Genomic DNA, 27500 nt, shown 5'->3' with positions numbered 1-27500 from the left:
GGATGACCAGGGATGTTCTCTGTTTAGTGAGTCCTCCAGATCAGAGACAGTAGATGACCAGGGATGTTCTCTGTTTAGTGAGTCCTCCAGATCAGAGACAGTAGATGACCAGGGATGTTCTCTGTTTAGTGAGTCCTCCAGATCAGAGACAGTAGATGACCAGGGATGTTCTCTGTTTAGTGAGTCCTCCAGATCAGAGACAGTAGATGACCAGGGATGTTCTCTGTTTAGTGAGTCCTCCAGATCAGAGGCAGTAGATGACCAGGGATGTTCTCTGTTTAGTGAGTCCTCCAGATCAGAGGCAGTAGATGACCAGGGATGTTCTCTGTTTAGTGAGTCCTCCAGATCAGAGGCAGTAGATGACCAGGGATGTTCTCTGTTTAGTGAGTCCTCCAGATCAGAGACAGTAGATGACCAGGGATGTTCTCTGTTTAGTGAGTCCTCCAGATCAGAGGCAGTAGATGACCAGGGATGTTCTCTGTTTAGTGAGTCCTCCAGATCAGAGACAGTAGATGACCAGGGATGTTCTCTGTTTAGTGAGTCCTCCAGATCAGAGACAGTAGATGACCAGGGATGTTCTCTGTTTAGTGAGTCCTCCAGATCAGAGGCAGTAGATGACCAGGGATGTTCTCTGTTTAGTGAGTCCTCCAGATCAGAGACAGTAGATGACCAGGGATGTTCTCTGTTTAGTGAGTCCTCCAGATCAGAGACAGTAGATGACCAGGGATGTTCTCTGTTTAGTGAGTCCTCCAGATCAGAGACAGTAGATGACCAGGGATGTTCTCTGTTTAGTGAGTCCTCCAGATCAGAGACAGTAGATGACCAGGGATGTTCTCTGTTTAGTGAGTCCTCCAGATCAGAGACAGTAGATGACCAGGGATGTTCTCTGTTTAGTGAGTCCTCCAGATCAGAGGCAGTAGATGACCAGGGATGTTCTCTGTTTAGTGAGTCCTCCAGATCAGAGGCAGTAGATGACCAGGGATGTTCTCTGTTTAGTGAGTCCTCCAGATCAGAGGCAGTAGATGACCAGGGATGTTCTCTGTTTAGTGAATCCTCCAGATCAGAGGCAGTAGATGACCAGGGATGTTCTCTGTTTAGTGAATCCTCCAGATCAGAGGCAGATGACCAGGGATGTTCTCTGTTTAGTGATGATCAGAGGCAGTAGGGATGACCAGGGATGTTCTCTGTTTAGTGAGTCCTCCAGATCAGAGGCAGTAGATGACCAGGGATGTTCTCTGTTTAGTGAGTCCTCCAGATCAGAGGCAGTAGATGACCAGGGATGTTCTCTGTTTAGTGAGTCCTCCAGATCAGAGGCAGTAGATGACCAGGGATGTTCTCTGTTTAGTGAGTCCTCCAGATCAGAGGCAGTAGATGACCAGGGATGTTCTCTGTTTAGTGAGTCCTCCAGATCAGAGGCAGTAGATGACCAGGGATGTTCTCTGTTTAGTGAGTCCTCCAGATCAGAGACAGCAGTAGATGACCAGGGATGTTCTCTGTTTAGTGAGTCCTCCAGATCAGAGACAGTAGATGACCAGGGATGTTCTCTGTTTAGTGAGTCCTCCAGATCAGAGGCAGTAGATGACCAGGGATGTTCTCTGTTTAGTGAGTCCTCCAGATCAGAGGCAGTAGATGACCAGGGATGTTCTCTGTTTAGTGAGTCCTCCAGATCAGAGACAGTAGATGACCAGGGATGTTCTCTGTTTAGTGAGTCCTCCAGATCAGAGACAGTAGATGACCAGGGATGTTCTCTGTTTAGTGAGTCCTCCAGATCAGAGGCAGTAGATGACCAGGGATGTTCTCTGTTTAGTGAGTCCTCCAGATCAGAGGCAGTAGATGACCAGGGATGTTCTCTGTTTAGTGAGTCCTCCAGATCAGAGGCAGTAGATGACCAGGGATGTTCTCTGTTTAGTGAGTCCTCCAGATCAGAGACAGTAGATGACCAGGGATGTTCTCTGTTTAGTGAGTCCTCCAGATCAGAGACAGTAGATGACCAGGGATGTTCTCTGTTTAGTGAGTCCTCCAGATCAGAGGCAGTAGATGACCAGGGATGTTCTCTTGATATGTGTGTGAATTGGACTATTTTCCTGTCCCTCTAAGCATTCAAAATGTAATGAGTACTTTTGGGTGTCAGGAGAAACATTTTGGAGTAAAAAGTACAGTATTTTCTTGAGGAATGTAGTGAAGTAAAAGTTGTAAAAAATATAAAAAGCAAAGTACCGATACCAACAAAAACAACTTAAGTAGTACTTTAAAGTACACTGCTCAAAAAAATAAAGGGAACACTAAAATAACACATCCTAGATCTGAATGAATGAAATATTCTTAAATATTTTTTTCTTTACATAGTTGAATGTGCTGACAACAAAATCACACAAAAATTATCAATGGATATCAAATTTATCAACCCATGGAGGTCTGGATTTGGAGTCACACTCAAAATTAAAGTGGAAAACCACACTACAGGCTGATCCAACTTTGATGTAATGTCCTTAAAACAAGTCAAAATGAGGCTCAGTAGTGTGTGTGGCCTCCACATGCTTGTATGACCTCCCTACAACGCCTGGGCATGCTCCTGATGAGGTGGCGGATGGTTCCTGAGGGATCTCCTCCCAGACCTGGACTAAAGCATCCACCAACTCCTGGACAGTCTGTGATGCAACGTGGCGTTGGTGGATGGAGCGAGACATGATGTCCCAGATGTGCTCAATTGGATTCAGGTCTGGGGAACGGGCGGGCCAGTCCACAGCATCAATGCCTTCCTCTTGCAGGAACTGCTGACACACTCCAGCCACATGAGGTCTAGCATTGTCTTGCATTAGGAGGAACCCAGGGCCAACCGCACCAGCATATGGTCTCACAAGGGGTCTGAGGATCTCATCTCGGTACCTAATGGCAGTCAGGCTACCTCTCGCGAGCACATGGAGGGCTGTGCGGCCCCCCAAAGAAATGCCACCCCACACCATGACTGACCCACCGCCAAACCAGTCATGCTGGAGGATGTTGCAGGCAGCAGAACGTTCTCCACAGCGTCTCCAGACTCTGTCATGTCTGTCACGTGCTCAGTGTGAACCTGCTTTCATCTGTGAAGAACACAGGGCGCCAGTGGCGAATTTGCCAAACTTGGTGTTCTCTGGCAAATGCCTAACGTCCTGCACGGTGTTGGGCTGTAAGCACAACCCCCACCTGTGGACGCCGGGCCCTCATACCACCCTCATGGAGTCTGTTTCTGACCATTTGAGCAGACACATGCACATTTGTGGCCTGCTGGAGGTCATTTTGCAGGGCTCTGGCAGTGCTCCACCATGCACAAAAGCGGGGGTAGCGGTCCTGCTGCTGGGTTGTTGCCCTCCTACGGCCTCCTCCACGTCTCCTGATGTACTGGCCTCTCTCCTGGTAGCGCCTCCATGCTCTGGACACTACGCTGACAGACACAGCAAACCTTCTTGCCACAGCTCGCATTGATGTGCCATCCTGGATGAGCTGCACTACCTGAGCCACTTATGTGGGTTGTAGACTCCGTCTCATGCTACCGCTAGAGTGAAAGCACCGCCAGCATTCAAAAGTGAACAAAACATCAGCCAGGAAGCATAGGAACTGAGAAGTGGTCTGTGGTCACCACCTGCAGAACCACTCCTTTATTGGGGGTGTCTTGCTAATTGCCTATAATTTCCAACTGTTGTCTTTTCCATTTGCACAACAGCATGTGAAATGTATTGTCAGTCAGTGTTGCTTCCTAAGTGGACAGTCTGATTTCACAGAAGTGTTGATTGACTTGGAGTCACATTGTGTTGTTTAAAAGTGTTCCCTTTATTTTTTTGAGCAGTGTATTTTTACTTAAGTACTTTACATCTCTGCTTTAGCCTAGGTAGCCAATCAGGTCTCGAGGTCTCAGACAAGGGTTGCTCCATTACACACACCCACACACATCGCGGGCAGGTCCAGTGGAGTCTTGTTGCTCTGTGTTGGAGGGACATTAACTCTTGTTGCTATGTGTTGGAGGGACATTAACTCTTGTTGCTATGTGTTGGAGGGACATTAACTCTTGTTGCTCTGTGTTGGAGGGACATTAACTGTTGTTGCTATGTGTTGAAGGGACATTAACTGTTGTTGCTATGTGTTGAAGGGACATTAACTGTTGTTGCTATGTGTTGAAGGGACATTAACTCTTGTTGCTATGTGTTGGAGGGACATTAACTCTTGTTGCTATGTGTTGAAGGGACATTAACTCTTGTTGCTATGTGTTGAAGGGACATTAACTCTTGTTGCTGTGTGTTGAAGGGACATTAACTCTTGTTGCTGTGTGTTGAAGGGACATTAACTCTTGTTGCTGTGTGTTGAAGGGACATTAACTCTTGTTGCTATGTGTTGAAGGGACATTAACTGTTGTTGCTGTGTGTTGAAGGGACATTAACTGTTGTTGCTGTGTGTTGAAGGGACATTAACTGTTGTTGCTGTGTGTTGAAGGGACATTAACTGTTGTTGCTGTGTGTTGAAGGGACATTAACTGTTGTTGCTGTGTGTTGAAGGGACATTAACTCTGCCCTGCCTCCTCTCTCCTATCTCTTCCCAGGTCAACGATGCTGTAGGGAGTGGCTGGCCCTGGCTCTATTTTGTCACGCTAATCATCATAGGGTCATTTTTTGTGCTTAACTTGGTGTTGGGGGTGTTGAGCGGGTAAGAACCGGTTCTACTGCAGGTTCTAATGGAGCCTGGCCTCTTCCTCTTCGGCTGACTGTCTGGTTCTGCTGTGGCCTTTTCTCCCTGCTTGTCTGACTGGTTCTACCATGGCCTCTTCTGTCTGTCTGTCTGTCTGTCTGTCTGTCTGTCTGTCTGTCTGTCTGTCTGTCTGTCTGTCTGTCTGTCTGTCTGACTGACTGACTGGTGACTGGTGACCATGGCCACTTCTGTCTGTCTGACTGACTGGTTCTAATATGGCCTCTAATGGTATTATTCTCTGCTTGACTGACTGACTGCTCCTCTGGTCTGCCTGCTTGAAGGACTGACTGATTCTTATTTAACCTGTTCTCTTTGCCTGAGTGACTGGTTCTGCTGTGGCCTCTTCTTCCGGCCTGACTTACAGACTGTTACCGTTGTATTTCTGCCTGACTGACTAGTTAAAATGTGGCCTCTTCTTCCTGACTTGTTCTACTGTTGGTCTCCTCTCTGACTGACTGGTTCTACTGTTGCTCTCCTCTCTGCCTGACTGACTGACTGGTTCTACTGTTGGTCTCCTCTCTGACTGACTGGTTCTACTGTTGGTCTCCTCTCTGACTGACTGGTTCTACTGTTGCTCTCCTCTCTGACTGACTGGTTCTACTGTTGCTCTCCTGACTGACTGACTGGTTCTACTGTTGGTCTCCTCTCTGACTGACTGGTTCTACTGTTGGTCTCCTCTCTGACTGACTGACTGGTTCTACTGTTGGTCTCCTCTCTGACTGACTGGTTCTACTGTTGGTCTCCTCTGACTGACTGGTTCTACTGTTGCTCTCCTCTGACTGACTGGTTCTACTGTTGGTCTCCTCTCTGACTGACTGGTTCTACTGTTGGTCTCCTCTCTGACTGACTGGTTCTACTGTTGGTCTCCTCTCTGCCTGACTGACTGACTGGTTCTACTGTTGGTCTCCTCTCTGACTGACTGGTTCTACTGTTGGTCTCCTCTCTGACTGACTGGTTCTACTGTTGGTCTCCTCTCTGACTGACTGACTGGTTCTACTGTTGGTCTCCTCTCTGACTGACTGGTTCTACTGTTGGTCTCCTCTCTGACTGACTGACTGACTCTACTGTTGGTCTCCTCTCTGACTGACTGGTTCTACTGTTGGTCTCTGACTGACTGACTGGTTCTGCTGTTGGTCTCCTCTCTGACTGACTGGTTCTACTGTTGGTCTCCTCTCTGACTGACTGGTTCTACTGTTGGTCTCCTCTCTGACTGACTGGTTCTACTGTTGGTCTCCTCTCTGACTGACTGGTTCTACTGTTGGTCTCCTCTCTGACTGACTGACTGGTTCTACTGTTGGTCTCCTCTCTGACTGACTGACTGGTTCTACTGTTGGTCTCTGACTGACTGACTGGTTCTACTGTTGGTCTCCTCTCTGACTGACTGGTTCTACTGTTGGTCTCCTCTCTGACTGACTGGTTCTACTGTTGGTCTCCTCTCTGAAGGTCGAGAGCCATGCGTCCTCCGAAACACGACCCGCCAAGCCGCACTACTTCTTGACACACTGCTCTCTTAACCTGGAAGCCAGCCGCACCAATGTGTCGGAGGAAACACCGTATAGATGGAGACTGAAGTCATGCACCGGGCCCGCCACAAGGAGCAGCTTGATCCCGTTGGGACGAGGACATCCCAGCCGGGAGAACCCTCCCCTAACACGGACGACGCTGGGACAATTGTGCCCCGCCTCATGGGTCTCCCGGTCGCAGCCAGCTGTGACACAGCCCGGGATCGAGCCCGGGTCTGTAGTGACACCTCTAGCACTGCGATGCAGTGCCTTAGACCACTGCGCCACTCATTCAGCCTGACTTACTGAATAACTGACTAGTTAAACTTTGGCCTTTTCTTCCAGCCTGACTTACTGACTGCTCCTATTTCTGACTGACTGACTTGCTGACTGTCTCTCCACCTTCTCTCTCTACCTCTTCCTGATAAACCACTCTATTCTAGTCTCAGGCTTTTAGTTGGGATGGATGCTGCTGTTATTGCTGTTGGCTGGGGGAATACAGGGACCTATTAAAGCCCATCTATAATGTATGATGTCTTAAGACGTGTCTATAATATGTATAAAGTTGTTTGTCAAGACAACATTCATGATCTTTAGCACCTGTTTGTCTGACTTTGTTTTCATGTGTATATCTACCGTGTCTCTGTTTTCTGTTGTTTGCATGTTTCACACTCAGCATTTAGTCCCCAAAAATGCCATAGATTCCCGCTTAGAATGTGAATCCACATCAATCCTAAATAGACATCAGAGAACAGAGGGACAGGATAGGGAGACATACATGGAGATAGACAGGATGTGGAGAAAGGGAGAGAACCCTGGGAGTAATTCTACTGAGGGTTCTAAGGGTGTATATACTGTAGACAACAGGAGACAGGACGTGGAGAAAGACAGGACAGTAATTCTACTGAGGGTACCTGTAGACAACAGGAGACAGGACATGGGAAACAGAGAGGCCCCTGGGAGTAATTCTACTGAGGGTTCTATATACTGTAGACAACAGGAGACAGGACGTTCTACTGAGGGTTCTAAGGGTGTATATACTGTAGACAACAGGAGACAGGACGTGGAGAAACAGAGAGGCCCCTGGGAGTAATTCTACTGAGGGTTCTAAGGGTGTATATACTGTAGACAACAGGAGACAGGACGTGGAGAAACAGAGAGGCCCCTGGGAGTAATTCTACTGAGGGTTCTAAGGGTGTATATACTGTAGACAACAGGAGACAGGACGTGGAGAAACAGAGAGGCCCCTGGGAGTAATTCTACTGAGGGTTCTAAGGGTGTATATACTGTAGACAACAGGAGACAGGACATGGAGAAACAGAGAGAATTCTGGGATCATTTTCTTTCTACTTGTAACTCAGTCAGTTTGTCTCATCCATCTTCCCAGTTATTGTATCCATTTGGGACACAGACGGGGCCGTGGGTCAGCAGTGCTAGACGTACTCAGCCCTGTAGACAGAGTCTGTGGTGTGTAATTTCTGTAATTTCAGAACTTCCCAGGTGACCAATAATCCACTCAAGCACCACTCACCAACACAGTGATTTCCTCCAACCAGGGAGGTGGGAATCTGTGTCGGCCCTATAGTGGTAGTCATGCATCCCAAATGGAAACCTGTTCCCTTTATAGTGCACTACTTTTGACCAGGGCCCACAGGGAACAGGGTGCTGTTTGACCAGGCCCCCATAGGGAACAGGGTGCTGTTTGACCAGGGCCCACAGGGAACAGGGTGCTGTTTGACCAGGCCCCCATGGGGAACAGGGTGCTGTTTGACCAGGGCCCACAGGGAACAGGGTGCTGTTTGACCAGGACCCCACAGGGAACAGGGTGCTGTTTGACCAGGGCCCCACAGGGAACAGGGTGCTGTTTGACCAGGGCCCATAGGGAACAGTTGCTGTTTGACCAGGGCCCTATAGGGAACAGAGTGCTTTTTGACCAGGGCCCTATAGGGAACAGGGTGCTGTTTGACCAGGGCCCCATAGGGAACAGGGTGCTGTTTGAACAGGGCCCTATAGGGAACAGGGTGCTGTTTGACCAGGGCCCATAGGGAACAGTTGCTGTTTGACCAGGGCCCATAGGGAACAGGGTGCTGTTTGACCAGGGCCCCACAGGGAACAGGGTGCTGTTTGACCAGGGCCCATAGGGAACAGTTGCTGTTTGACCAGGGCCCTATAGGGAACAGGGTGCTGTTTGACCAGGGCCCCACAGGGAACAGGGTGCTGTTTGACCAGGGCCCCACAGGGAACAGGGTGCTGTTTGACCAGGGCCCCATAGGGAACAGGGTGCTGTTTGACCAGGGCCCCACAGGGAACAGGGTGCTGTTTGACCAGGGCCCATAGGGAACAGTTGCTGTTTGACCAGGGCCCTATAGGGAACAGGGTGCTGTTTGACCAGGGCCCCACAGGGAACAGGGTGCTGTTTGACCAGGGCCCCATAGGGAACAGGGTGCTGTTTGACCAGGGCCCTATAGGGAACAGGGTGCTGTTTGACCAGGGCCCCACAGGGAACAGGGTGCTGTTTGACCAGGGCCCCACAGGGAACAGGGTGCTGTTTGACCAGGGCCCCATAGGGAACAGGTGCTGTTTGGAACCCACATGTAGATCCACTAGCTGAATTCTAAAGAGTAGATTCCAAAGAGTAGAATGGTAGAAGTTGAATGTGCTGTTTGTTATTCAGAGTCTCATCACACTCTTCACCTTTCTTTCTATTGCATCACTTGAGAAGGATGCTACAAAGTGAATGATGTATCGTCCTCCAGATCTGTGTATTTCACCTTGCCTTCTTTCTAGTGCATGCAGCTGAGTTCTCTCTCCTGTTGCTGCTGGTAATTGTTGAAGTCTCACCACCTAAAATACACTGAGTACACAAAACATTAAGAACACCTTCCTACTATTGAGTTACACATTTGCCCTCAGAACATCCTCAATGCTTTGGGGCGTGGAGTCTACAATGTTTCAAATTCTTCCCACAGTTGTGCATAGACACAGGAAGTAGTTTGGGGGTGGGGGGGGCTGCGATTAACTTCGTTGATAGGGGTGAGAGTGAAAAACCCAGCAGCGTTGCAGTTCTTGACACAAACCTGTGAGCCTGGAACCCACTACTATACCCCGTTCAAAGGCTCTTAAATCTTTTGTCTTGCCCCTCCACCCTCTGACACACACATCATCCATGTCTCCATTGTCTCAAGGCTTAAAACTCCTTCTTTAACCTGTCTCCTCCACCTTCATCTACACTGATTGAAGTGGATTTAACAGGTGACATCAATAAGGGATCATATCTTCAAACACCTGGATTCACCTGGTCAGTCTATGTCATGGATTCACCTGGTCAGTCTATGTCATGGATTCACCTGGTCAGTCTATGTCATGGATTCACCTGGTCAGTCTATGTCATGGATTCACCTGGTCAGTCTATGTCATGGATTCACCTGGTCAGTCTATGTCATGGATTCACCTGGTCAGTCTAATGTCATGGATTCACCTGGTCAGTCTATGTCATGGATTCACCTGGTCAGTCTATGTCATGGATTCACCTGGTCAGTCTATGTCATGGATTCACCTGGTCAGTCTATGTCATGGATTCACCTGGTCAGTCTATGTCATGGATTCACCTGGTCAGTCTAATGTCATGGATTCACCTGGTCAGTCTATGTCATGGATTCACCTGGTCAGTCTATGTCATGGATTCACCTGGTCAGTCTATGTCATAGATTCACCTGGTCAGTCTATGTCATAGATTCACCTGGTCAGTCTATGTCATGGATTCACCTGGTCAGTCTGTCATGGAAAGTAAATAGGTGTTCCTAATGTTTTGTCCAGTCAGTGTACATGCAGTACTCATATCTGTGTTCCTTGATGTTTATTTATTCTGTATCCACAGTGGGACAAATTGGGCAACTTTGATTGTGATGAGAGTGAGATGTCTTGCTTTAAATTCACTTTCTTTTTCCTTTTCTAATAGGCTACTTGCTGCTTGCTCAGAAAAAAAACTCTGAATCTGTTGATAAAATGGGTTTTCAGATCCGCTCTCTCCTCCCTCTCCATCCTCCTCCTCCCTCTCCATCCTCCTCCTCCCTCTCCATCCTCCTCCTCCTCCTCCTTCCTCCCTCCCTCCTTCCTCCCACTCCTCCTCCTCCCTCCCATCCTCCTCCGCTCCATCCTCCCTCTCCATCCTCCTCCCTCTCCATCCTCCCTCCTCCTCCTCCCCTCTCCTTCCTCCCTCTCCTTCCTCCCATCCTCCTCCTCTCTCTCCTCCCTCTCCATCCTCCTCCCTCTCCATCCTCCTCCTCCTCTCCTTCCTCCCTCTCCTTCCTCCCACTCCTCCTCTCTCTCCTCCTCTTCTTCCACTCTCTCCTCCTCCTCCTCCTCTTCCACTCTCTCCTCCTCTTCTTCTCTCTCTTCTTCCTCTTCCTCTCTCCTCCTCCTCTTCCTCTCTCTCTCCTCCTCATCCTTCATCTTCCTCCTCTTCCTCTCTCTCATCCTCCTCCCCTTCCTCTTTCCTCTCCTCTTCTCCTCCATCTCCTCTCCTCCTCTCCTGTCCTTGCAGAGAGTTTTCCAAGGAGAGAGAGAAGGCCAAGGCCAGAGGAGACTTCCAGAAGCTGAGAGAGAAGCAACAGCTGGAGGAGGACCTGAAGGGTTATCTCGACTGGATCACACAGGCTGAAGACATCGACCCAGAGAACGAGGAGGAGGGGCTCGACGAGGAGAAGCCCAGAAACCGTGAGTGCAGTCTGGGGAGAGGAGGGAGGGAAAGAGGGGGAGGTTATGGAGGTGGACTAGACTCAATGAAATGGTGATTGGTGGGATTAGTTGTGTGTTTGTATGTAGGTGTAATTTGTGTTGGGTGTGTGTAGGATTGCGTGTGTGTGTGTGTGTGTGTGTGTGTGTGTGTGTGTGTGTGTGTGTGTGTGTGTGTGTGTGTGTGTGTGTGTGTGTGTGTGTGTGTGTGTGTGTGTGTGTGTGTGTGTGTGTGTGTGTGTGTGTGTGTGTGTGTGTGTGTACCGGGCATGTGTGTGTTGGACCAATGAGGATTGTCAGAGAGGAGTAACCAATCAAGTGCAACAGTTGTGGCAATCAATACTTTTCCACCTGAGCCTCCGAGCACAATACCCTCAGTACAGTGTGTGTGTGTGTGTGTGTGTGTGTGTGTGTGTGTGTGTGTGTGTGTGTGTGTGTGTGTGTGTGTGTGTGTGTGTGTGTGTGTGTGTGTGTGTGTGTGTGTGTGTGTGTGTGTGTGTGTGTGTGTGTGTGTGTGTGTGTGCCGTGCTTGCTTGCCTGAATGAGTTGTCTCTCCTATCCTGTAGCTCAGCACAGGGCCTCTCAGGCAGTTCATTGCAGCCTGGTCCTAAATCACAGTGGATGGAATTGGCAGTCTCTCCCCTCTACAGTCAATGGGCTATGGATTCCTCCTAACACCACCATGTCCCCTAACACCACCATGCTACGATACCATTCCCCCTAACACCACCATGCTACGATACCATTCCCCCTAACACCACCATGCTACGATACCATTCCCCCTAACACCACCATGCTACGATACCATTCCCCCTAACACCACCATGCTACGATACCATTCCCCCTAACACCACCATGCTACGATACCATTCCCCTAACACCACCATGCTACGATACCATTCCCCCTAACACCACCATGCTACGATACCATTCCCCCTAACACCACCATGCTACGATACCATTCCCCCTAACACCACCATGCTACGATACCATTCCCCCTAACACCACCATGCTACGATACCATTCCTCCTAACACCACCATGTCCCCTAACACCACCATGCTATGATACCATTCCCCCTAACACCACCATGCTACGATACCATTCCCCCTAACACCACCATGCTACGATACCATTCCCCCTAACACCACCATGCTACGATACCATTCCCCCTAACACCACCATGCTACGATACCATTCCCCTTAACACCACCATGCTACGATACCATTCCCCCTAACACCACCATGCTACGATACCATTCCCCCTAACACCACCATGCTACGATACCATTCCCCTAACACCACCCCCTAAACCACCATGCTACGATACCATTCCCCTAACACCACCATGCTACGATACCATTCCCCTAACACCACCATGCTACGATACCATTCCCCCTAACACCACCATGCTACGATACCATTCCCCTAACACCATGCTACGATACCATTCCCCTAACACCACCATGCTACGATACCATTCCCCTAACACCACCATGCTACGATACCATTCCCCTAACACCACCATGCTACGATACCATTCCCCCTAACACCACCATGCTACGATACCATTCCCCTAACACCACCATGCTACGATACCATTCCCCCTAACACCACCATGCTACGATACCATTCCCCTAACACCACCATGCTACGATACCATTCCCCCTAACACCACCATGCTACGGTACCATTCCTCCTAACACCACCATGCTACGATACCCCCCCCTAACACCACCATGCTACGGTACCATTCCCCTAACACCACCATGCTACGATACCATTCCCCTAACACCACCATGCTCGACACCATTCCCCCTAACACCACCATGCTACGATACCATTCCCCTAACACCACCATGCTACGATACCATTCCTCCTAACACCACCATGCTACGATACCATTCCCCTAACACCACCATGCTACGATACCATTCCCCTAACACCACCATGCTACGATACCATTCCCCTAACACCACCATGCTACGATACCATTACCCTAACACCACCATGCTACGATACCATTCCCCCTAACACCACCATGCCCCTAACACCACCATGCTACGATACCATTCCCCCTAACACCACCATGCTACGATACCATTCCCCTAACACCACCATGCTACGATACCATTCCCCCTAACACCACCATGTCCACCGCCATGCTACGATACCATTCCCCTAACACCACCATCTACGATACCATTCCCCTAACACCGCCATGCTATGATACCATTCCCCCTAACACCACCATTCCCCCTAACACCTCTACGATACCATTCCCCTAACACCACCATGCTACGATACCATTCCCCTAACACCACCATGCTACGATACCATTCCCCCTAACACCACCATGCTACGATACCATTCCCCCTAACACCACCATGCTACGATACCATTCCCCTAACACCACCATGTCCCCTAACACCACCATGCTACGATACCATTCCCCCTAACACCACCATGCTACGATACCATTCCCCTAACACCACCATGCCCCCTAACACCACCATGCTACGATACCATTCCCCCTAACACCACCATGCTACGATACCATTCCCCTAACACCACCATGTCCCCTAACACCACCATGCTACGATACCATTCCCCTAACACCACCATGCTACGATACCATTCCCCTAACACCACCATGTCCCCTAACACCGCCATGCTACGATACCATTCCCCTAACACCACCATGCTACGATACCATTCCCCTAACACCACCATGCTACGATACCATTCCCCTAACACCGCCATGCTACGATACCATTCCCCCTAACACCACCATGCTACGATACCATTCCCCTAACACCACCATGTCCCTAACACCGATGCTACGATACCATTCCCCTAACACCACCATGCTACGATACCATTCCCCTAACACCACCATGTCCCCTAACACCACCATGCTACGATACCATTCCCCCTAACACCACCATGCTACGATACCATTCCCCCTAACACCACCATGCTACGATACCATTCCCCTAACACCACCATGCTACGATACCATTCCCCCTAACACCACCATGCTACGATACCATTCCCCCTAACACCACCATGCTACGATACCATTCCCCCTAACACCACCATGCTACGATACCATTCCCCCTAACACCACCATGCTACGATACCATTCCCCCTAACACCACCATGCTACGATACCATTCCCCCTAACACCACCATGCTACGATACCATTCCCCCTAACACCACCATGCTACGATACCATTCCCCTAACACCACCATGTCCCCTAACACCACCATGCTACGATACCATTCCCCCTAACACCACCATGCTACGATACCATTCCCCTAACACCACCATGTCCCCTAACACCACCATGCTACGATACCATTCCCCCTAACACCACCATGCTACGATACCATTCCCCCTAACACCACCATGCTACGATACCATTCCCCCTAACACCACCATGCTACGATACCATTCCCCTAACACCACCATGTCCCCTAACACCACCATGCTACGATACCATTCCCCCTAACACCACCATGCTACGATACCATTCCCCCTAACACCACCATGCTACGATACCATTCCCCCTAACACCACCATGCTACGATACCATTCCCCCTAACACCACCATGCTACGAGGAGGGGTTACGATGGAGGAGAGGGTAAAGACAGGGAGGGGTTACGATGGAGGAGGGGTTACGATGGAGGAGGGGTTACGATGGAGGAGGGGTAAAGACAGGGAGGGGTTACGATGGAGGAGGGGGTAAAGATGGGGAGGGGTTACGATGGAGGAGGGGGTAAAGACCGGGAGGGGTTACAATGGAGGAGGGGTTACGATGGAGGAGGGGTTTACGATGGAGGAGGGGGTAAAGATGGGGAGGGGTTACGATAGAGGAGGGGTTACGATGGAGGAGGGGTTACGATGGAGGAGGGGTTACAATGGAGGAGGGGTTACGATGGAGGAGGGGGAAAAGATGGGGAGGGGTTACTATGGAGGAGGGGTTACTATGGAGGAGGTGTTACGATGGAGGAGGGGTTACGATGGAGGAGGGGTTACTATGGAGGAGGGGTTACGATGGAGGAGGGGTTACTATGGAGGAGGGGTTACTATGGAGGAGGGGTTACGATGGAGGAGGGGTCACGATGGAGGAGGGGTTACTATGGAGGAGGGGGTAATGAACACCAGGAAGCCTGAGATTAGCTGTGTCAGACAAATCACTCCTTTGTCCAGTTCACACATACTGTACACACACACACACACACACACACACACACACACACACACACACACACACACACACACACACATATGGGGGGCGGCAGCGTAGCCTAGTGGTTCGAGCGTTGGACTAGTAACCGGAAGGTTGAGAGTTCAAACCCCCGAGTTCAAACCCACTGTTCCCAGGCTGTCATTGAAAATAAGAATATGTTCTGACTTGCCTGGTTAAATAAAAGTAAAATAAAAAAATATACACACACACACATACTGTACACACACACACACATATATATATATACACACACACACACACACACACACACATATACACACACACAAAAACCCATTGACTTTGGCATCAAGCAGAGAGACCTGTTTCAAGCTCGACTGCTGCTGATGTCGCCTGAACAGGCCATAATGTCTCAAATGTCCATGTAAATCACAGTACAGTAGCAGTGATCTCCCCTCCGTCATCTTCTGAGCCAGACTCAGTCAGGGCTGTAATGGAAGATTCTACTCTTGCTTCATAGAGAGACGCATGACCGTAGCGCAGACATTTATCCTCCTGGCCTTCATGTAGATGTGAAGACAGAACCAGCTTCTCTCCCTTATTCTACCTTTATCTCTTTATCTCTCTCTCTCTCTCACTCTCTCGCTATCTCTCTTCTCTCTCTTTCCATCCTTGACCTCTCGCTCTGTCTTCCTCTCTTAAATGAAATCAAATGGTATTAGTCACATGCGCCGAATACAACAGGTGTAAACATTACAGGAAAATGCTTACTGACGAGCCCCTAACCAACATTGTAGTTTAAAAAGATATCTGGATAAGAATAAGAGATAAAAGAAACAAGTGATTTGGGAGCAGCGCTGAAATAACAATAGTGAGAATATATTCAGAGGGGTACCGATACAGAGTCAGAACTAACCGGGGGCACCGGTTAGTTCTCTCTCTCTCTCCACTTCAAACACCAAAAGTAATTTACAACTGAATGTATTTTCCTCATGTTTGATTAGCCAAGCCTGTCTGCTGTCATATCTCTCTCTGCACATATGGTACACCCACAGTGAATGGTGAGTGGATGTCATTTGCTTCAACAGTTTAAGATGTTTTATCTTCTCTGTGTTCATGGTCCAAGCCTGCTGCCTCTCACTGTGTCCCATTACCTCTTACTGTGTCCCATTACCTCTCACTGTGTCCCATTACCCATTACCTCTCACTGTGTCCCATTACCCATTACTTCTCACTGTGTCCCATTACCTCTCACTGTGTCCCATTACCCATTACCTCTCACTGTGTCCCATTACCCATTACTTCTCACTGTGTTCCATTACCTCTCACTGTGTCCCATTACCCATTACCTCTCACTGTGTCCCATTACCCATTACCTCTCACTGTGTCCCATTACCCATTACCTCTCACTGTGTCCCATTACCTCTCACTGTGTCCCATTACCTCTTACTGTGTCCCATTACATCTCACTGTGTCCCATTACCCATTACCTCTCACTGTGTCCCATTACCCATTTTCTCTCACTGTGTCCCATTACCCATTACCTCTCACTGTGTTCCATTACCCATTACCTCTCACTGTGTCCCATTACCAATTTTCTCTCACTGTGTCCCATTACCCATTACCTCTCACTGTGTTCCATTACCCATTACCTCTCACTGTGTCCCATTACCTCTCACTGTGTCCCATTACCTCTCACTGTGTCCCATTACCCATTACCTCTCACTGTGTCCCATTACCCATTACCTCTCACTGTGTCCCATTACCCATTACCTCTCACTGTGTCCCATTACCCATTACCTCTCACTGTGTCCCATTACCCATTACCTCTCACTGTGTCCCATTACCTCTCACTGTGTCCCATTACCCATTACCTCTCACTGTGTCCCATTACCCATTACATCTCACTGTGTCCCATTACCCATTACCTCTCACTGTGTCCCATTACCCATTACCTCTCACTGTGTCCCATTACCCATTACCTCTCACTGTGTCCCATTACCCATTACCTCTCACTGTGTCCCATTACCCATTACCTCTCACTGTGTCCCATTACCTCTCACTGTGTCCCACTACCCATTACCTCTCACTGTGTCCCATTACCCATTACCTCTCACTGTGTCCCATTACCCATTACCTCTCACTGTGTCCCATTACCCATTACCTCTCACTGTGTCCCATTACCCATTACCTCTCACTGTGTTCCATTACCCATTACCTCTCACTGTGTCCCATTACCCATTACCTCTCACTGTGTCCCATTACCTCTCACTGTGTCCCATTACCCATTACCTCTCACTGTGTCCCATTACCCATTACATCTCACTGTGTCCCATTACCCATTACCTCTCACTGTGTCCCATTACCCATTACCTCTCACTGTGTCCTGTGTTAATGAGATATGTCTGTCTGCCTGCCTGCCCGTATGTCTCTCTCTCTCTGTCTGTTGTTGGGGTCACCGAGTACTGTAGGTCAGGCATTGGGGTCACCTACTACTGTAGGTCAGGCATTGAGGTCACCTAGTACTGTAGGTCAGGCATTGAGGTCACCTAGTACTGTAGGTCAGGCGTTGGGGTCACCTAGTACTGTAGGTCAGGCGTTGGGGTCACCTAGTACTGTAGGTCAGGCATTGAGGTCACCTAGTACTGTAGGTCAGGCATTGAGGTCACCTAGTACTGTAGGTCAGGCATTGAGGTCACCTAGTACTGTAGGTCAGGCATTGAGGTCACCTAGTACTGTAGGTCAGGCGTTGGGGTCACCTAGTACTGTAGGTCACGTTGGGTTAGTACTGTAGGTCAGGCATTGAGGTCACCTAGTACTGTAGGTCAGGCGTTGGGGTCACCTAGTACTGTAGGTCAGGCATTGAGGTCACCTAGTACTGTAGGTCAGGCGTTGGGACATTGTAGGTCAGGCGTTGGGGTCACCTAGTACAGGCGTTGGGGTCACTAGTACTGTCAGGTTTTGAGGGGACATGGTCTGTAGTACTGTAGGTCAGGCGTTGGGGTCAACTAGTACTGTAGACATGGTTTTAGAGTAGGGACTATGGTCTGTAGGTGGTGGGTTACGGGGTCACCAACTAGTACTGTAGGGTTTTAGAGTAGGGACAGGTCTGTTGGTGGTGGGTTACATGGGTCAGGTCTTGGGATCAACTAGTACTGTAGACATGGTTTTAGGTAGGGACTATGGTCTGTATTTGGTGGTGGGTTACGATGGGTCAGGTCGTTGTCAACTAGTACTGTAGACATGGTTTTAGAGTAGGGACTATGGTCTGTATTTGGTGGTGGGTTACGATGGGTCAGGTCGTTGGGGTCAACTAGTACTGTAGACATGGTTTTAGAGTAGGGACTATGGTCTGTATTTGGTGGTGGGTTACGATGGGTCAGGTCGTTGGGGTCAACTAGTACTGTAGACATGGTTTTAGAGTAGGGACTATGGTCTGTATTTGGTGGTGGGTCAACTGGTTACGATGGGTCAGGTCGTTGGGATCAACTAGTACTGTAGACATGGTTTTAGAGTAGGGACTATGGTCTGTATTTGGTGGTGGGTTACGATGGGTCAGGTCGTTGGGATCAACTAGTACTGTAGACATGGTTTTAGAGTAGGGACTATGGTCTGTATTTGGTGGTGGGTTACGATGGGTCAGGTCGTTGGGATCAACTAGTACTGTAGACATGGTTTTAGAGTAGAGACTATGGTCTGTATTTGGTGGTGGGTTACGATGGGTCAGGTCGTTGGGATCAACTAGTACTGTAGACATGGTTTTAGAGTAGGGACTATGGTCTGTATTTGGTGGTGGGAAGTCTTCTGTTGTAGTGTGGTCCACGAACATTTAACGTTTCACTCTAATTGGGTGACATCAGAGTTGGGACATCCCAAGGATTCTGTTTAGACCATATAGTTAGGGCCAGAGTAGTGCTGAGTGATGGGTGGCTAATCAACTCACTGTCTACAGCCTCTCTCTCTCAGTAGCAGACTGCCAGCACAGTTTGTTTGACTGGCAGGAACACCAAGCGCACACAGGCATATTTTTAAAATATTTTTTGTATTTATTTTTAACCTTTATTTAATTAGGCAAGTCAGTTAGGAACAAATTCTTATTTACAATGACAGCCTATCGGGGAACAGTGTGTTAACTGCCTTGTTCAGGGGCACAAAGACAGATGTTTATCTTGTCAGCTCAGGGATTCGATCCAGCAACCTTTCGGTTACTGGCCCAGCACTCTAACCACTAGGCTACCTGTATACAGGGATGGAAGCAAAATCAATTATTTGTCTCTATGTTTGGGGCACACCTTCCCTGGGGAGAGAGCAGGGAGCACTGGGCTAGCCTTGGAGCCCTGGGGCCCTGGAGTCTGGAGCCCTGGAGCCCTGGAGCCCTGGGGCCCTGGAGCCCTGGAGCCCTGGAGTCTGGAACCCTGGAGTCTGGAGCCCTGAAGTCTGGAGCCCTGAAGCCCTGGAGTCTGGAGCCCTGGAGTTTGGAGCCCTGGAGTCTGGAGCCCTGGAGTCTGGGGCCCTGGAGTCTGGAGCCCTGAAGCCCTGGGGCCCTGAAGCCCTGGGGCCCTGGAGCCCTGGAGTCTGGAGCCCTGGAGTCTGGAGCCCTGGAGTCTGGAGTCTGGGGCCCTGGAACCCTGGAGTCTGGAAGTCTGGAGTCTGGAGCCCTGGGGCCCTGGAGTCTGGAGCCCTAGAACCCTGGTGCCCTGGAGTCTGGAGCCCTGGAACCCTGGAGTCTGGAGCCCTGGAGCCCTGGAACCCTGGAGACCTGGAGTCTGGAGCCCTGGAACCCTGGAAGTCTGGAGCCCTGGAACCCTGGAGCCCTGCAGCCCTGGAACCCTGGAGTCTGGGGCCCTGGAGTCTCGAGCCCTGGAGCCCTGGAACCCTGGAGTAGGGACCCTGGAGCCCTGGAACCCTGGAGCCCTGGAACCCTGGAACCCTGTATCCCGGGGGCCCTGGAGCCCCAGTATGTGTATGGATGCATCCCAAATGGCACCATTCTCCCTGTACAATAGGGTGTCCAATCAAAATGCATATTTTGACCATTGGGTAAAACAATGTTATTGTGTAGATAATCTTCTAAGAAAACCAATGGTCAAAACCTCGCGTCTCTATCATAATCTGTTTAAAAGTTATTGGAGTTTTTACCCTTGAGGGATGATGGCCAGAATTAGGGGGACTAAATCAGCTCAGGTCGTGCTAATTTAGCTTTTTTTATGACCCGCGAAAACCACTTTGATGATGACCTCCACAAAATGTAAAATCCTCAAAAGTTGCTATGAGAAACCTGCACTGCTCGGTCAACAGAGCTTATTGGACGTGCAAGAAATCCTGCTATGCCCTGCGACGAACCTTCAAACAGGCAAAGCGTCAATACAGGGCTAAGATTGAACTCTCTACTGTATTGAGCCTCTCTACTGTATGTAGCCTCTCTACCGTATATAGCCTCTCTACTGTATATAGCCTCGTTACTGTATAGAGCCTCTCTACTGTATGTAGCCTCTCTACTGTATATAACCTCGTTACTGTATAGAGCCTCTCTACTGTATATAGCCTCTCTACTGTATATAGCCTCTCTACTGTATATAGCCTCGTTACTGTATAGAGCCTCTCTACTGTATATAGCCTCTCTACTGTATGTAGCCTCTCTACTGTATATAGCCTCTCTACTGTATATAACCTCACTACTGTATAGAGCCTCTCTACTGTATATAGCCTCTCTACTGTATATAACCTCACTACTGTATAGAGCCTCTCTACTGTATATAACCTCACTACTGTATATAACCTCACTACTGTTTATAGCCTCTCTACTGTATATAGCCTCTCTACTGTATATAGCCTCTCTACTGTATATAACCTCACTACTCTATATAGCCTCACTACTGTATATAGCCTCTCTACTGTATATAGCCTCTCTACTGTATGTAGCCTCTCTACTGTATAGAGCCTCTCTACTGTATATAGCCTCTCTACTGTATATAGCCTTCTACTGTATGTAGCCTCTCTACTGTATATAGCCTCTCTACTGTATATATCCTCTACTGTATATAGCCTGTCTACTGTATATAGCCTCTCTACTGTATATAGCCTCTCTACTGTATATAGCCTCTCTACTGTATATATCCTCTACTGTATATAGCCTGTCTACTGTATATAACCTCACTACTGTATAGAGCCTCTCTACTGTATATAACCTCACTACTGTATATAACCTCACTACTGTTTATAGCCTCTCTACTGTATATATCCTCTACTGTATATAGCCTGTCTACTGTATATAGCCTCTCTACTGTATATAGCCTCTCTAATGTATATAACCTCTCTACTGTATATAGCCTCTCTACTGTATATAGCCTCTCTACTGTATAAAGCCTCTCTACTGTACATAGCCTCTCTACTGTATATAGCCTCTCTACTGTATGTAGCCTCTCTACTGTATATAGCCTCTCTACTGTATATAGCCTCTCTACTGTATATAGCCTCTCTACTGTATATAGCCTCTCTACTGTATATAGCCTCTCTACTGTATATAGCCTCTCTACTGTATATAGCCTCTCTACTGTATATAACCTCTCTACTGTATATAGCCTCTCTACTGTATATAGCCTCTCTACTGTATAAAGCCTCTACTGTATATAGCCTCTCTACTGTATATAGCCTCTCTACTGTATATAGCCTCTCTACTGTATATAGCCTCTCTACTGTATATAGCCTCTCTACTGTATATAGCCTCTCTACTGTATATAGCCTCTCTACTGTATATAGCCTCTCTACTGTATATTCTACTGTGTATATTTACTGTTTTATCTCTTTACTGTATATAGCCTCTACTGTATATAAGCTACTGTATATAGCCTCTCTACTGTTATTCAGTGTCTTTTTATTGTTGTTTTATTTCTTTACTTACCTATTGTTCACCTAATACCTTATTTGCGCTATTGGTTAGAGCCTGTAAGCATTTCACTGTAAGGTCTACTACACCTGTTGAATTCAGCATTTCACTGTAAGGTCTACTACACCTGTTGTATTCAGCATTTCACTGTAAGGTCTACTACACCTGTTGTATTCAGCATTTCACTGTAAGGTCTACTACACCTGTTGTATTCAGCATTTCACTGTAAGGTCTACTACACCTGTTGTATTCAGCATTTCACTGTAAGGTCTACTACACCTGTTGTATTCAGCATTTCACTGTAAGGTCTACTACACCTGTTGTATTCAGCATTTCACTGTAAGGTCTACTACACCTGTTGTATTCAGCATTTCACTGTAAGGTCTACTACACCTGTTGTTGTTTCACTTAAGGTCTACTACACCTGCATATTCAGCATTTCACTGTAAGGTCTACTACACCTGTTGTATTCAGCATTTCACTGTAAGGTCTACTACACCTGTTGTATTCAGCATTTCACTGTACACTGTAAGGTCTACCTGGTCTACTACACCTGTTGTATTCAGCATTTCACTGTAAGGTCTACTACACCTGCTGTATTCAGCATTTCACTGTAAGGTCTACTACACCTGTTGTATTCAGCATTTCACTGTAAGGTCTACTACACCTGTTGTATTCAGCATTTCACTGTAAGGTCTACTACACCTGTTGTATTCAGCATTTCACTATAAGGTCTACTACACCTGTTGTATTCAGCATTTCACTGTAAGGTCTACTACACCTGTTGTATTCAGCATTTCACTGGTCTACTACACCTGTTGTATTCAGCATTTCACTGTAAGGTCTACTACACCTGTTGTATTCAGCATTTCACTGTAAGGTCTACTACACCTGTTGTATTCAGCATTTCACTGTAAGGTCTACTACACCTGTTGTATTCAGCATTTCACTGTAAGGTCTACTACACCTGTTGTATTCAGCATTTCACTGTAAGGTCTACTACACCTGTTGTATTCAGCATTTCACTGTAAGGTCTACTACACCTGTTGTATTCAGCATTTCACTATAAGGTCTACTACACCTGTTGTATTTGGTGCACGTGACAAATAAACGTTGATTTGATTTGTATTAGGAGACGAAATCTGACTATCTCATATAATAATAATTCTATGTTAGAGAAAGACTCCTCTGAAAGATTCAGAACATTGATAATCATAGTTGTCTTGGTAACATTTATTTTAGGACATAAGGAAGTTACATCTCATCAACAAAGCAGATATACAGTGTATGTAGTGCACTAATTTTCAACAGGGCTCTGGTCAAAAGTAGTGCACTAAGTAGGGAATAGGGAATAGGCTGCCATTTGCCTATGTGGTTGAATACAGAATACATTTCACACCAGAACGTGTTGCTTGAGTTCAGATGAAATGGGCTGAAAACTCAGTAATGGTGTTGAGATTAATGAGTGAAGAGTATCTCCCTAGGCTTTAGCTACAGCTTACACACACACACACACACACACACACACACACACACACACACACACACACACACACACACACACACACACACACACACACACAGACAGACAGACAGACAGACAGACAGACAGACAGACAGACAGACAGACAGACAGACAGACAGACAGACAGACAGACAGACAGACAGACAGACAGACAGACAGACAGACAGACAGACAGACAGACAGACAGACAGACAGACAGACAGACAGACAGAAGAGGCCATGGTGCAGGCAGGCAGGCAGGCAGGCAGGCAGGCAGGCAGGCAGGCAGGCATTCATGTACACACACACAATGCAGAACATGTAGGATGTTGTGTCTGAGCCCTGATGCTTGGCTGTGCTCTAATACCCAGCATGCTTTGTTGATAAACAGTGTTCAGACGTTCTAATGCTCCACACTAAGGCTCACTGACTGTGTGTGTGTGACTAGAGACTAGACATAACACACAGAGAATAGACATAACACACAGAGACTAGAGACTAGACATAACACACAGAGACTAGACATAACACACAGAGACTAGAGACTAGACATAACACACAGAGACTAGAGACTAGACATAACACACAGAGAATAGACATAACACACAGAGACTAGAGACTAGACATAACACACAGAGACTAGACATAACACACAGAGACTAGACATAACACACAGAGACTAGACATAACACACAGAGACTAGAGACTAGACATAACACACAGAGACTAGAGACTAGACATAACACACAGAGAAGACATAGACATAACACACAGAGACTAGACATAACACACAGAGACTAGACATAACACACAGACTAGACATAACACACAGAGACTAGACATAACACACAGAGACTAGACATAACACACAGAGACTAGAGACTAGACATAACACACAGAGACTAGACATAACACACAGAGACTAGACATAACACACAGAGACTAGACATAACACACAGAGACTAGACATAACACACAGAGACTAGAGACTAGACATAACACACAGAGACTAGACATAACACACAGAGACTAGACATAACACACAGAGACTGACAGACAGATATATGATCATCTACTGTCCAGTATAGAATGTCGTTGTTGTTGTTCCCCAGGCTTATTTTAGCACCGTGGCCTTTGAGACCCTGAGTCCTCAGGGGTCTACTGTGTCCTGGGCTGTCCTGTTGTCAGAGCTCAGATGGGAACACACAAACACAAAAATACACACACACACATGCTCACACACACACAACATACACACACTGGCTGACAGGCAGCATCACAGGTCACTCCTACACATCAGTAGTAGAGATGAGGACAGAAGGGAGATAAAAGACTTTATCCCTCGAGGCTTTAGCTCAGCAGGCTGACACAGTCTTGTGGTGAGCAGATGACTTGGGTTCAACTTTAGCTTTAATTCCTGCACTTCTATTAAACGATGTTTGCAATATCCTTCAGCAGGTCTCGTGGTTGTAGGAAGTCAGCCGAGCTTGGTGTGATTGACTGAGGCTGAGGGACTGAGAGACGGGAGAGAGGGGGAGGGAGGGAGGGGTGAGGGAGGCAGAGAGAGAGAGAGGGAGGGAGGCAGAGAGAGAGAGAGACGGGGCACCAGGCTTTACTCACAGTAGCTGAATGAAGAGACAGACAAGTGAGACAGAGAGAGAGAGAGAGAGAGAGAGAGAGAGAGAGGGGAGAGAGAGAGGGAGAGAGAAGGAGAGGGAGACCGAGAGAGAGAGGGGGAGGTAGGCAGAGAGAAAGAGAGAGAGGGAGAGGGAGACATAGAGAGAGAGGGAGAGGGAGACCGAGAGAGAGAGGGAGGCAGAGAGAGAGAGAGAGAGAGAGAGAGAGAGAGAGAGAGAGAGAGAGAGAGAGAGAGAGAGAGAGAGAGAGAGAGAGAGAGAGAGAGAGAGAGAGAGAGAGAGAGAGAGAGAGAGAGAGAGAGGCAGAGAGAGAGGGAGAGGGAGAGGGAGAGGGAGAGAGTAAAGAAAATGAAAAAATGAGATGAGCCAGCCACTTTATTTCTGTCCCACAGTTGTCAAGGATAGATAGAGACGGAAGTGGATTGGTTGATTGACAGACGGGTTATGTTACCCCCAGACAGACGTGTTTTTAGTAAAGAATTAGAGAGACAGTTTTTAGTGCTGTTGATGCCTCATGCTCAGGAGATCACATACTGATCAATGTATATTTTCATCATCTACTAAAACTGTTATTGTAGCATGAAAACAATTGGGTTTGTGTCATGGTGTATGGAGAAGAGTAGGGAGGGGAACATTAGGAGATGAAGGACCAAATCTATGACAGACAGAGCTCTGAGCAACATCGCCATCTAGAGGCAGGACTGTATCCTCTCTCTGTCTCGATATCTCACTCTCTCTCTCTCTGTTTCTCTCTCTCTCTCTCTCTCTCTCTCTCTCTCTCTCTCTCTCTCTCTCTCTCTCTCTCTCTCTCTCACTCTCTCTCTCTCTGTTTCTCTCTCTCTCTCTCTCTCTCTCTCTCTCTCTCTCTCTCTCTCTCTCTCGCTCTCTCTCTCTGTCTCTCTCTCTCTGTTTATCTCTCTCTGTCTCTCTCTCTCTCTGTCTCTCTCTGTTTATCTCTCTCTGTCTCTCTCTCTCTCTCTCTCTCTCTCTCTCTCTCTCTCTCACTCTCTCTCTCTGTTTATCTCTCTCGCTCTCTCTCTGTTCATCAAAGTGTGTGTGTTTCATCACTGCTGTGTGTCCTCTCTCCATTACCTTCTGAGGGGTGAATAGGTCAAGGTTTATATACAGTAAACAAAACATTAACAACACTTTCTGAATATTGAGTCTTAGGTCAGTGAGGATCACCACTTTATTTTAAGAATGTTTAAATGTCAGAATAATAGCAGAGAAAATGATTTATTTCAGCTTTTATTTCTTTCATCACATTCCCAGTGGGTCAGAAGTTTACATACACTCAGTATTTAACTGGATCAAACATTTTGGGTAGCCTTCCACAAGCTTCCCACAATAACTTGGGTGAATTTTGGCCCATTCCTCCTGACAGAGCTGGTGTAACTAAGTCAGGTTTGTAGGCCTCCTTGCTCGCACACGCTTTTTCAGTTCTGCACATACATTTTCTATGGGATTGAGGTCAGGGCTTTGTGATGGCCACTCCAATACCTTGACTGTTGTCCTTAAACCATTTTGCCACAACTTTGGAAGTATGCTTGGGGTCATTGTCCATTTGGAAGACCCATTTACAACCAAGCTTTAACTTCCTGACTGATGTCTTGAGATGTTGCTTCAATATATCCACATAATTTTCCTTTCCTCATGATGCCATCTATTTTGTGAGGTGCACCAGTCCCTCCTGCAGCAAAGCACCACCACAACATGATGCTACCACCCCCGTGCTACATGGTTGGGATGGTGTTCTTCGGCTTGCAAGCCTCCTATGGTCATTATTGTTTCATCAGCCCAACCATCTACATACTTACATACATATTTATCTACATAATCTACATATATATATATATACATATTAATCTACATAATCTAATACCTACTTCCTGTACCTCAAGAGCAGTCAATCATGTCACTGTATGACCTCACTGTATGACCTCACTGTATGACCTCACTGTATGACCTCACTGTATGACGTTACTGAATGACCTCACTGTATGACCTCACTGTATGACCTCACTGTATGACCTCACTGTATGACGTTACTGAATGACCTCACTGTATGACCTCACTGTATGGCCTAAATGTATGATCTCACTGTATGATCTCACTGTATGACCTCACTGTATGACCTCACTGTATGATCTCACTGTATGACCTTACTGTATGGTTATGAATGACCTCACTGTTGGCCTTAATGTATGATCTCACTGTATGATCTCACTGTATGACCTCACTGTATGATCTCACTGTATGACCTTACTGTATGACGTTACTGAATGACCTCACTGTATGACCTCACT

At 47.6% G+C, this 27500-nt stretch overlaps 1 protein-coding gene across 1 annotated transcript in view; it reads left to right on the top strand.

The window, feature by feature from the left end:
• Positions 1 to 27500, top strand: part of LOC127925064 (voltage-dependent L-type calcium channel subunit alpha-1C-like) — a gene marked incomplete at its 3' end in the record, with an annotated part of 55918 nt that overhangs the window by 6447 nt on the left and 21971 nt on the right. Inside the window, exon 2 of the mRNA XM_052509857.1 lies at positions 10762 to 10934. Within this exon, the coding sequence (XP_052365817.1) occupies positions 10762 to 10934 (173 nt within the window). The remainder of the gene's footprint in view (positions 1 to 10761; positions 10935 to 27500) is intronic.

Source organism: Oncorhynchus keta, unplaced genomic scaffold, assembly GCF_023373465.1.
Source record: "Oncorhynchus keta strain PuntledgeMale-10-30-2019 unplaced genomic scaffold, Oket_V2 Un_contig_5015_pilon_pilon, whole genome shotgun sequence".
Taxonomy (NCBI): domain Eukaryota; kingdom Metazoa; phylum Chordata; class Actinopteri; order Salmoniformes; family Salmonidae; genus Oncorhynchus; species Oncorhynchus keta.
The sequence above is the reverse complement of the archived record's forward strand: the minus strand, read 5'-3'. Positions and strand labels throughout refer to the sequence as shown.